The sequence below is a fragment of the Cheilinus undulatus genome, linkage group 2, assembly GCF_018320785.1.
Source record: "Cheilinus undulatus linkage group 2, ASM1832078v1, whole genome shotgun sequence".
Taxonomy (NCBI): domain Eukaryota; kingdom Metazoa; phylum Chordata; class Actinopteri; order Labriformes; family Labridae; genus Cheilinus; species Cheilinus undulatus.
This window is the reverse complement of record NC_054866.1, coordinates 36,031,292-36,043,823: the sequence shown is the minus strand read 5'-3', so window position 1 is coordinate 36,043,823 and position 12,532 is coordinate 36,031,292. Positions and strand designations below refer to the sequence as shown.

The 12,532-nt window shown below is 39.3% G+C and overlaps 1 protein-coding gene across 8 annotated transcripts in view; it reads left to right on the top strand.

The window, feature by feature from the left end:
• LOC121515940 (muscleblind-like protein 1) overlaps positions 1–12,532 on the top strand; it is a 114,362-nt gene that overhangs the window by 29,451 nt on the left and 72,379 nt on the right. For all 8 annotated transcript variants that reach the window (XM_041796977.1, XM_041796962.1, XM_041796953.1 and 5 more), the window contains exon 2: positions 290–1,258. In XM_041796977.1, coding sequence (XP_041652911.1) covers positions 1,085–1,258 — 174 coding nt within the window. In that variant the 5' untranslated portion in view covers positions 290–1,084. The remainder of the gene's footprint in view (positions 1–289; positions 1,259–12,532) is intronic.

The window sequence follows — 12,532 nt, the reverse complement described above, 5'->3', positions numbered from 1 at the left end:
CTTTGTTTCTGTCTCTTGATTTCTCTTTCTTCCTCACCGTCTTTCTTTGAATTAAATTGTCTTTGCCTGAATGCCTGAACGTTACTGTTAGCGATATGGTGTTTGATTTGATTTTCCAGTTGAGAGCCTGGCAGCTACTGTGAGGGCGACCGAGAGAGAGGATGTGCTAGAGAATGTTTTGAAAAGGTGTTTGAATAAATGCAGATATGTGCTTTGTGGTTCTAATTTGTGAGTGTGTGTGAGTGTGTTAATCTGTGCTCTACTGACACTCTTTTCTCCTTCCCCACAGAGAGAAGTGCCTTCTTTCGTCGACCCTGTTGGCTGTTTGGCTCAGCTGAAGCCGCCTCTGTGCCTGTCCCTGTCTGCTGGAGTTTCCAGCCACACCAGGAGCCGCAGGACTGCCAACGCCACTCGCTGAGCCAGTCTCCACAACACTGACACCTCCCTGCTTTGCTCCATCTCCTGCTCCGTCTGCTATCCATGCCACTCAGCCCTCCACTGTGGGTGCCAACCACTCCTCCATCCTTGAAGACAGACAACTTTCATCGCCTTCACTGAGCAAAAGTCTCCTATTCGTCCCCTCCGCCTCTACCTTCTTCTCCCTCTCTTTTTCCTTCCTCTCCTCCCTCCTGCTTCTTTTCATCATGGACCAACTTGATCGATAATGTGTTTTGCCATTCGTCTCATCTGACAGTTCAGCAGAGGAGTGAGGCGACTGAGAGGACCAGTGGGTGATTGTACTTGAGTGAAAAACAACGGGGAGGAAGAGATTACGAAGCCTAACCTCTGTGGCCATTCCCAGCCCAGGCCCTGGGTGGCAGGTGGTTAGGGATTCCTGTTACAGCCACAAACAGACTCTTAGGATGGGCTGCATGTGGTAGGCGAGTCCAAGGCCTCGTAGGCTTCATCTAAGAATCACACCCTGGGGGAAAAGAAGCTCTTAAAACCGACTTTCTCCCATGTCCTTTCCTCACTGTTCCTCCTCATTTGTCCCAGTGTCATTAGAAAAGCACAGACGCACACATAATTGCATTTCCTGGATATCTGCTCCTCCTCCACATCGACCCCTCCTGCCTGGTCCGAAATGGCGGTGAATGTGACACCGATCAGGGACACAAAGTGGCTGACGCTGGAGGTTTGTCGGGAATTCCAGAGAGGGACATGTTCCCGGCCAGACAGCGAGTGCAAGTTCGCTCACCCTGCCAAGAGCTGTCAAGTGGAAAACGGCCGAGTCATTGCCTGTTTTGACTCGCTCAAGGTGAGTATGACAAACACCTGTGATAGCCATTTATCACCCCTCTGTCTTCTTTTGTTTTTCTAGCTTACTATGTTCAATAGCATTATTCTCAGGATACTTCCAGAGCCCAAAATAATAAAGATGTAGCCTGTTTCATGGGGAATCCTTTTAGGGGAGCTGGGTAGAGTAAGAAGAAGGGAAACAGCTGTTTCTTTAACCATGATGTTGAGAAACTGCAAAGGGACAAATAAATATCCCTATAAATACTTTTTAGTATGTTTGGGTCTTGGTAGGCCAAGATGAGGCTATAATCCCATTAACATCTGTGAATCCAACTCAGAGTTTCCTTCACTTGCTCACAACTGTAGAGTAGGACTGATGGTTGGCACCTTGCAAAAGTTTCTGAGTGATTGGCACACCAACAGGCTGAATAGGAAATATTCAGAAGTAGGGCAGCAAACTGTGTATTTCATATTTGTATGTTAGACTGTGAGTGTATGTCTGTGTGTGTTATTTTGAGGTCATGCTGCACAGCAGGGTGCTCTCAGAAGGCTCTGTAATTTACCGTCTATTTTTGCCCTGGCACTGGGACAACGCACTTCCACTATGCAGTTCCTCTCTCACTCTCTTTTTCTCTCTCGCTCTCTCAGTCCTCTCAAAGGGTGGGGGGATCAAACAGTTGGGACTTGGTCGAGACGCCGTGGAAGACGGGGAAAATTTTAGGATTCTTTACAGTGCTGCGCATTCACTGTGGCAAGAAATGTTTACTCAAAAGCAAGTCTGATTAGATTGTCTATACTGTCAATAGACTGTGACCAAAGTGCTTGAGTTTCGTTTTAGAGGAAAGCTTCGATAATAATTCACAGAGAGTTTGATTTTTGTGTTGCCAGTCATTTTGTCATGCTACACCTTAACCAACTATGACTCCTACAAATTCAGTCTAACTAGAAGAATGTCGGCACTTCCTGGACTGAACTCGCCAAAGATCAAAATCTTGGCGGGAATTTGTTCCTAAAAAATGCACTGAGCGAACACAGATGTGGTTGGAAGGTAGTTGTGGTTGGACGACGAGCTCTAAAAGAGAAGAGACTTTGACAGTGGAGATTTGGGTTCAAGTCTGGTGTCCCACTTGTGGTTAATGTTAACTGTCAAAGCCACTTAATTCTTTAGGTCTTCGATTTTGATTACCATTTATATGACTTAATCAGTTGTACCATCTTTATTTGATGCAGTAACATGTTGATAAAGCTAAGACTTACATGACTGTTACATATTCCAACTTGTAGGGATTTGACAGAAAAGCCATGTAACCAAATTGTAAATTCTCATGGGACTGTACACATGACAAAATTTTATGACAGATATTAGGATGCAAAGATTTGGGTTCCTGACCATTACACCATTGTATTCAAATACATGAACTTTAGTATAGAGTTGGTCCCCTTTGTGTAGTTTTTATAGCTTCCACTCTTCTTGGAAAGCTTTTCACAAGATTTTGGGGTGTTTCGGAAATCCTTTATGAGGTCTGGCGCTGATGTTGGGCGAGAAGACCTGGCTCACAATCTTTGTTGCAGTTCATCCTAAAGGTGTTTGATGGGTTGAGGTCAAGGCTCTGTACATGCTAGTCAAGTCCTTCCACACCAAACTCATCTAACCATCTCTTTATTGCCCTTGCATTGTGCACTTGGGTACAGTCACGTTGGAATAGAAAAGGACCTTCCCCAAACTGTTGCCACAAAATTGGAAGCATAGCACTGTCCAGAATGTCTTGATATGCTGAAGTATTAAGATTGCCCTTCACTGGAGATAAGGGACCTAACCCAAACCCCAAAAAACAGTCTCATACCATTATCCCTCCTCCACCAAACTTCACAGTTGGCACAACTGAGCCAGGCAGGCAATGCTTTCCCAGCTTCTATCAATCTCAGACTCCTCCACCTTACTGCTCCACAGTCCAGTGTTTGGTGCTTTACACCACTTCACCATATTCTTGGCATTGGACTTGGTGATGTGAGGCTTGCATGCAGCTACTTGGCCATGGAACCCCATTCAGAAGCTCCTGCCAGACAGTTACTGTGCTTACATTAATGTCAGTGGAAGTCTATAACTCTTCAGCTATGAAATCAGCACAGTGTTGGCAACTTTCACGCACCACATGTCTTAGCAGACATTGACCAAGCTATGTGGTTTTACAAGGTCTTCTGCTTTGTTGCTTTTATGCTTTATGACCTCTAATATTAAAAAGGTGGTATCCATCACAGTACCATGCTTGAAGTAACTAAGCTCTTCAGAATGACCCATTTTGTGTCACAAATATTTGCAAATGCTAACTGCTTGGCTAGGTGCTTGATTTTATAGCCTAGTGGCAACAGGTCTGACTGAAACACATAAATTAAATAGTTAATAGGTGTGACCAAATACTTTTGTTCATGTAGTGTATTTCAGCCTAGGGATTGACCAGTATTGTTTTTTCAGGGCCAATCCTGATTATAAGTAGTTCATGAGACAGATAACCCATATTTGGAAACAAAATGCAGTGTAAGTGAATTTCCTTGATTTAAATGTTAGTGATAAGACTTAAATCTGTCACTCTAAATACTGAAGCCACTTCATTGCTAATTACTTCAGATGAATATCTAAAACATTATTAAAGGAGAGTTTTTATCTCTACAAACTGCACCTTTCACATTTCGTGTCTGTTTTAAAGGTACGGTGTGTGATACTGAGAATATTAGCAACATCTAACTGTCAGATTCTTGATTGCATTGCTCACTTCTGGTGGTAATATGGCAACCAGTTGAATTTGAAAGAAAAACACAGCACTGTTATTTGGTCCCTGCTGTGGTACTCTAGAAAAATACAAAATGCAAAAGTCTAAAGCGGCCACACGCTGCATGCTGGATGTCACCCTGAATCCTCCCTTCTGAACAAACTTAGTAAAGGCTCAATTATCAGATGGTTCTAAATATTATCTTAACAGTTCACAACTGTGGATGGCCATAAAGTGTGAGTAAACATACAAAATTATTTACCCACAACAGAGAGAGAGAGAGAGTCTTGAGGGTCAGCTGTGGCACCATTTGTCAAAGCTGAGTGCCAAGCATTAACAGGGGCCCTCTGTAATGTATGTTGTAAATCACATATAAGGACTAGCACATGTGCATGTTACGTGAGTGGTCTGAATGACATACACAATATATGTACACACGTCATGCAAACATAGACTGTGTTATTTCAGGTTGCTGCTAATCCTGTTGTGGCAGATGGCTGTTCATTACTGAGTCTGGTTCTGCTCTAGGTTTCTGCCTAATAAAAAGCTTAAAATTAATTGCTTTTTGCCAAGCGTGTGCTCCTTGGTGAATTTATGTCAGGTCTCTGTAAATATTGGAGCAAAGAGTGCAATCTTAACCAGCTCTTTGTGTAGAATGTTATGAGATATCTTTTGTTTTGATTTGGCACTGTTTGAATAAAAGTTGATTGATTTATTGATTTCTTTATTCCAGGGGCAAACCAGACATGTGTTGGACAGAAGTATCAGTATAGTCCATCTGTGTATTTTGGCTCAAGTGAGCACAGTGACTCTGGATCATAGAGTTCTGTCTACCGTGTTGTTCACTCGCTGTCTAATTTGTTTCTTATCTGATTGGCACAGAGGGTGTTATTCATTGAAACAGAAGACCAGAGCTGGAAGTCAGTCAGGAAAGTCCAGACCAAAGCTTACCTTGTCTATAACTTTAGAGGGAGGGGGAGTGCTATCCGTGTTATTACAGTTCTGGGCTGCTTGGTTGGAGTTTAGATGGCTTGGGTAGGTTTGGTTGGTACAGGTAAGACAGGGATGGATAGAGTGGGGTGTTGGGGCCTTGCACGGATCATGAAAACAGAAAGAGAGACAGAGCTGGAGAGGGCTCAGCAGGGAACATGTGAGGAAGCGTAGCGCTGTGCTCGATGCCAAGGCATTCCACAGTCTGCCTCCCTTCTCACCCTCTGTGACAGAATGATAGATCAGCTTTATCTGTGGATGAATTTATAACACATAGTGAGGCATGAAGAGAGGGGAAAGGGGAATGTAAAGGAGTGGATGGTGATGCGCTTTGCAAAGGACAATTTGGTGTGCCACCCATGCTTTACTCTTTGGGTAACACAGGCTGGCAAAGGACAGAAAAACATATAATGGGAGAAATAGAAAAGCAGGTGGATATAAATCACATTTACACGTCAATATATTGTCTTATGTCATAAAGTTATCAAATTGTTGGTACCAAGTATCCATATTGTAGTTTAGAAAGTAAAAAAGCACTCCAAACAGATTTCCCTGACGATTTGACGCCACTGCTTCATGACTCCTTACTGTGGCACTTATGACATGATGCAAGTAATGTAAATGGAAGTTGATTTGCCTAAGAAGTTGGCAATGAAAAAAGAAACAATAGGATAAGATCACGCTTTACTGATCCCCAGAGGGGAAATTCTTGCATTGCAAACACAGGAGACAGAGGGGCATAAAAAAGAAATTGAATTTAAATAAGAACTAGCTACATAAATAAAGACAGAAGGTTATTGATATTCTGCGCGGTAAACAAAAAAAGTGATATCGTTTTTTGAGTACATTTTGAAATTTGTGCTCTCATTTCTACTTAAGTATGTTTTAACTAGAGCAACTGTACTTTAACTTGAAGTACAATACTCTTGTTCTTTTCCATCTCTGTTGAATACACAGTAGCACGCAGACACACACATTACATCCCAAAACAGCTAAAACTGAAGTGTTGATATCTCAGAATTTCATAAGTGATTTTATCTGTCAAAGTGTAATTTCAACTCCACTACACTTTCAAATCTGGGGATGTGTGGGCAGAGTTCTCCTTCATGCCCTTGGGCAGAGTGTTTAGATGTGTTTTATGTATTTATTTGTGTTTGGATGTTGCCTGTTTTTACAGTGATCACTGCTGGGGTTCTTTTAGTCATGTTCCTGGTGGATTGATGTTGTTTTTTGTTTGTGAGACACATTTGCGCCATGAGTGAAGTTATCCATTGCATTACAGTTTGACTTAAGGTTCTCCCATAGGGTGCATAGTATTCTATCAGTATGCATTGCCTTGCTATGAGGTTGACTAAAGCCGGTATACACTGTGCGATTTCAAGCCGACCATACGACAGTCGTGGCAGAATGTCATCTCATACTGTGCGACTGAATTGTTTACGACGCACGACCATCGCTCACGAGTTGTGTGCTCAGACTGTACAATCCGACGGTCATGCACAACCTGAGTGCTCACACTGTGCAACTAAAGTCGGGCAGAAACCCGCAGAGTTTCCTTTTTAAAAAGTGTCAGGGTCTGAGGGTGAAGTGTTTCCAGTCATATTCTCTCTCTCTCTCTCTCTCCTGCTATCTCTCTGTCCCAAACACACAAAGAGCATAACCTCTGTGTCCGCTGCAGGTCTGCGGGTAGGAATATTTCCTGCTTGTTTATTTCCTTTATCATAGCGGGGGTTCGTCAGAAAGTGAGCCTAGCCGTTGTCATGGTAACTTAGGACATTGTCTGACAGTTTACAAAGGAAAACAAACCCCCAATGTTGTTTATTCTGCTTGTATTTCTGCTCTCACTGTGAAGTGTCTGGAGTCGTAAGACCAAAATATCAAACACGCCAGAAATCCTCCCAACCAGTCGGGAGCAGGTTGTCGGGTTTTAGTCGGGCCATGGTGGCCATTGTACCCCCCTGTACACAGCACGACAAGCGACACCCGATCCGCCTACCTGCCTAGCCCCCACTCCAGAAATTTTTAAAGTCACATTATCAGAACTTTAAACTTAATGATTTTAGAAATAAAAAAACATTGGGTTCCCTTGGGGTCCATTGAACATGGATATTCCAAAGCTGTCAAAATAATGTTAGAGTTTAAATGTCTGTATTCTTAAAACTAAAAGAAAACTACTTTTTTAAAGTTCTGTTCATTTAAATAACTTGAACATGCCACAGAATAAACACACAAATTTATTTTTTTTCCCGAAAAAAGAAAATTATATTTTTTATGCTTTTACTTTGCCTCCCTCCTTACAAACATACATGAACACTTTAAGATCATACTAATGACAACAGCCTGGGGATAGGATTTGACTGAAAGACTGTTATAGTGGGATTCTGCTTTTATTACGTCCTCTTGCAATTATTTTATCCCAGAGAAGCCACAGGTAAGCCTCAGCCTCTTAAAGTTATTGCTATTATAATAACGTAGAAACATTTATCACTCACTTATTCAACAAGCTAACGTTAGTTTGTTAATGCTTGTTGTCAGACCGACCTGCACTCACGGACGGACACACAAACTATCCTCTCTGTCACACACATACATACACACACGCACAACTGCTCCTGTCGCCCTGTGACTGCAGCTCGCGCTTCTCTTTCCTTCTCTCCTGTTTTGGCAGACATTTAGAACGCAAAGTGAGGCAAACATCATGGATTAGATGAATGCCTGACAGTCCATTGCTATTGTTTTTATGCAGTCTTGTATTGTAACAGAAACAGAACTAAAGTTCCGCCTGAGTTTTTACAACAGTGAGCTAATTTTAGATGGCTAGCGTCTCATCTCCACCATGAGACACGGCTGATGATGAATATATCTACTTAATTTTTTTGCTAATCACCGGATTATAATCAGGCAAGTACTAAACCAAGCCAAAGTAATGTTTATCAGCCATCCGTGTGTGATGACAGACAGGAAGTTGATACTCCGGTGTTAATTTTTCAAAATTAAATTACTTAGAGCAGTGTCACATTTCATGATTACAATTTCAAACTCCTATGGTACATAAATTTTTGCAAATATAGACTATATGTTTATATGGATCCATTCATACAGTATAATTTACATGTTTAACATCTGATAAAAAAGATCATAATTCTGAAGGCATGGCAGCTTTTATTTTGGCATGGCGGTGTGCCACGATCAATTACATGTAGCAGAAACCCTGAAGGCTAATGCATGGACCATTAAAGAAATGTTTAAAGTGCTAAATGTAACACTATATGAGATTAAGTAACGCTGTTAATTTTGCTGTGTATTTAACTTTTTTACATACGTGTGACTTTTTTCTCTTGTTGTTCTTGCCAATAAGGAAAGATTACCGTATATTTTATTGTACCACTCCTCAGTAGCAACTCAGTACTTAAAGTAAACTTTAAATTAAATATTTTTGACCTTTACTTGAGTAGATTCATGGACCAATACTTTTACTTAAGTAAATGTTAACCAGAGTAACTGCACTTTTACTTGAGTATGGTAGTCATGTACTTTTTCCCATCTCTTGACATGACTGTGCTAAATGATCCAAAAAGAATAAAATTTTATAGATGCAGTACAGAGCAACCAGATATATATATTATTTTAAGATGTATGGATAAACGGAAGAGTTTATATGATTATACATGATTATATAGTTGTCACAATACCAGAATTTTAAATTTTTATATGATTCTAATTAGCATCAGAAAATATGAATACCTGTTTCGATAATACAGCAACAAAAATGATCCCCTGGACACCTGAAACTGGTATATTTATTTTTTATATATTTATTTTAATTCCAGTCTGGACATCAGAAAGGTTAACAAAACAGTTAACACATTCCAATACACATATTGTTTATACTTACAAAAGGTAAAATAAGAAAGATTTTCCTTAAAACAAAATGTAAAGGGCCGACTATATTGCATCTGACTTTTTATTTAAAACCAAAAGAAGCTTATGCAGGGATTCTGCTCTGTAACTTAATTTTTTTATTCTTATTTAGGTCATGTTATGGGTGCCGTTGTTTGTGCTGAGCTATGTCGCTGTCATCAGTCTTAAGATCTGAATGTAAAGGAAACTTTTAGGGACCAGGAAACATTGCTGTCTCTCTCCTCTGCTCTCTGGCTGTAACAAACTCTAAAGTACTGCTTTCTAAGACACTAATGAGACCTAAAAAAAACTATTTGCCAACTGGTGAGTTAAACAGAGAGGTCTGACAGCAAGACAATGGCACTTGCTCTTCTCCTGATCACCAATCACTGTGCGCTGTCTCTCTCTCTCTCTTTCTCTCCACTCATGGCCTCTCTGGATTGAAATATAATCTATATCAGTTAATCAAACTTCTGTACGTCTGTTTAAAGCACTTTGTATCCAAATGTATTGAAGGTCATATCTTACAGTATCCTTTTATTTCATGTCTTGGTGATTGTGTCATACCGTACCTTTTTTGTTTGTTTGTTTTAAACCAGGCTTCTTGTTAGTTACAAGGCTTACCAGTTGGTCTGTATATGCTTTTTTCCCCTTTTTATCCATTTCTATGTAAACTTCATTCAGTAGTTCTGTGTTATCTAAAAAAAGCAGGTGTTAATCAGTCAGGAATGATGTGGAAAGTTCCATTTGATGGGCTGCATTACCGGGGATGACGTGATCGAGAGCAACAGGAAATGAGTCAGAAGTGTAGACTCGGTATGATTGGCTGATGTTACAGACGGACCCTCTTTGTCTAGACCAAAAACACTGACTGAGAATAGTAACTGTCCTCATATACAGCATGTTGTGATTAAATTGTAATAGCATAGTCATATGAATCTCTATCAGATCAACAGCATTTGTGTTTCATTAAATGCTACTTTGTGAGCAGAATTCTCTTTATGTTATTGATGGTGAAACCTATGCCTGAAACATCAGAGAACTCTAAGACAAAACCTCTGTCTTTGAGAGAATAGACAGCTTATTATGGCCTTCTTGACCTGCCTGTGATTAAAGGGAAGCAAAAGAAAACTTGGATATTTCTTGTCCTTTTTGTCCCAGCAGCTTGTTGTTATTACCAGCTGGACATAAAGCCAGTTTTATTTTTAAAGAATAACAAATAAATCTGGGTATTTAGGCTGATGAGGGATAATAAACTCTTCATTGTTGGCAATGATGGGAAACAGATGAGTATACAGACTATTGTATGATGGTCTAGCTACAGCAATAAAATTATAGGGTTGATTGGAGTTTATTTCCTGGAATTTCCCCAGTTTGAGATCTTCATTCTTTCAATTGACATTTCATATATAATATTTTTCTCATAGAAAATCCTGTTGTTATTGGATTTCACTGTAACTGACAGATCATCTCTTAGAAAAAAACTACTTAAGATATTGAAAGTGCTTACAAGATGTCAGGAGGACTATCCAGATCAGCTCAGAACTATTTAAAATGGTACATAGTATGAGTGCACACATATTTCTCATTTGTTAATTCATCTTTTACCATTAGGAATTTATTACACCCCAAAATGAAACCAAATCCCCTCCTCTCTACAAACATGTTTCTTTTGGTACTGATATTACAGTTAAGCCCTAAATAGAAACTGACGATGTTTACAAGCAGTCTAGCAAGCCCACTCAGGATTTACTAATTTACTTATTTACTCGTTTCAAGAAAACAACATTTCATGAAAAACTTCAAAGTGGTCTTGGATATAAATTAGTAGTGATCTTTAGGGAAATGCTGTGTGACAAGTCAGAAATTAAAAGCTATATTTATGGATGGAATTTAGCCCCCTCCTCCACTTTTTTCTCTCTGTTAGCTGGAAGGTTTTAAAGAGAAACATGCTTGGTTGGAATTAGGCTTGGAAATGACTGCTTCTTTTCAACTTCTCACATGAATAAGTAGGAATGACAGTTTAAAAAATGATACCAGTTTTCAATCCCAGACTCCTTTGGCACATATCGGAGATCATGTATTGTCTAAAAGTCACCAATTTCAAACAAATAGAAATAATTCACATTAAAAACTGCTAAAACACTGCTTTGAATAGTCACAATAGATATTTGACATAAGAACTGTTGTCTAAAAAATGATTATTGTGGTCAGGCAAGTGACTTTAACCTCCATCTGTTTCATTTGAGTGATGCTGTTGCCTACAACTTTGATAGCCTTTACTGAATAAACTGAAACTGTAGCTCATTAGATTAGATGGGCAGATAGATTTTATTGTCTCACAGACTGACTCCAGCTATAGATTTAAAAACCTTTTTGATGTTTCTCCCCCTCTATTATTTCATGATGACAGTATAAAAAGTACTGAATTAAAAAAAAAAAAAAAAAAAAAAAAAAACTAACTAAAGATCTTTAGTCATGTGTTTGACCAAAAGCTGCCAAGGATGAATCATCTACACTGCACGAATTAGTTGACAGTTTTCCAGTACTGAAACATTGTCAATGTATTTTGTGCAACTGAGACAATGTGCAGAAGTTTACCAGAAATTTTATAATCTTGAAGTTTAAAAATAACCTTATATTATGAAAGTCAGTATGCCTGAATCTTGTACTATTGTTGCCTTGGTTAAAAATTAATGCTGTCAATTGATTAAAGAAATTAATCAAGTTAATCACATCACTATGCTGTGATTAATCATGATTAATCATGGCACTTCTTTAGTTTTAGTAATTTTTAGATTTTTTAATGTTCTTATTGTCAAGTGTTTATTTTCATTTTTAACTTTATGTACAGCCCTTTGAAAGTGTTTTTTACTGAAAAATGTATTATTATTATTATTATTATTATTGTTATTATAATTATCTGTAAATTAACATTTAAAATACTACCATTTACTTGCAATTTTGGTTGAGAAGTATGGTGTTGTATGGTGTTTAAATGAAGAAATATTAAACAGACTAGCGTTTTTAAACTTATTAGTGGTCTGTAAATCCGAGTGTATTAATTCAACAAGCAATAATATTTATAAACTGCAAACAAGCCCAGAAGACAAACACATCAGTGAATGATCAGGTGTGCTGTTACCCCGAGGTAGCTTGGACCAGCTGCTCCACTTTAGTTGCCTTTTTACTTGTCATACAGTTCATGGATTCTTGTGACAGTAGCTCTCGTAGGTGTTCTGTGGTACGGGTCATCTGAGGAGACCTGGATGATGTCTTGAAGCCCTTGTCATCAACGATGTCGACGGTCTGCAGTCTCTGGCGACCTATAAGCGATTGCATTAATCAGCTTAAATGTTGTCGTTTTGGGGACATCTCCATGTCTGCTGGACTGCGCCGGTGTAGCTTGGTGTTATGGCTTGGTCCCCTGTTGTTGGTGTCTTTGCTAACATTAGCAACATTAGCTATCATGGCTTGATCCTGTATTGTTGTTAGCATCTTTGCTAACATTAGCAAAGATGCGTTTGGCCTGGAGGTGGTACTTCAGACTCAATGTGCTTTGGTGTAAAGACAGTTCATCACCGCAGTATGTACACACAACTGTTGTTTTATCCAGACTTCCATAAGGCAGCTTT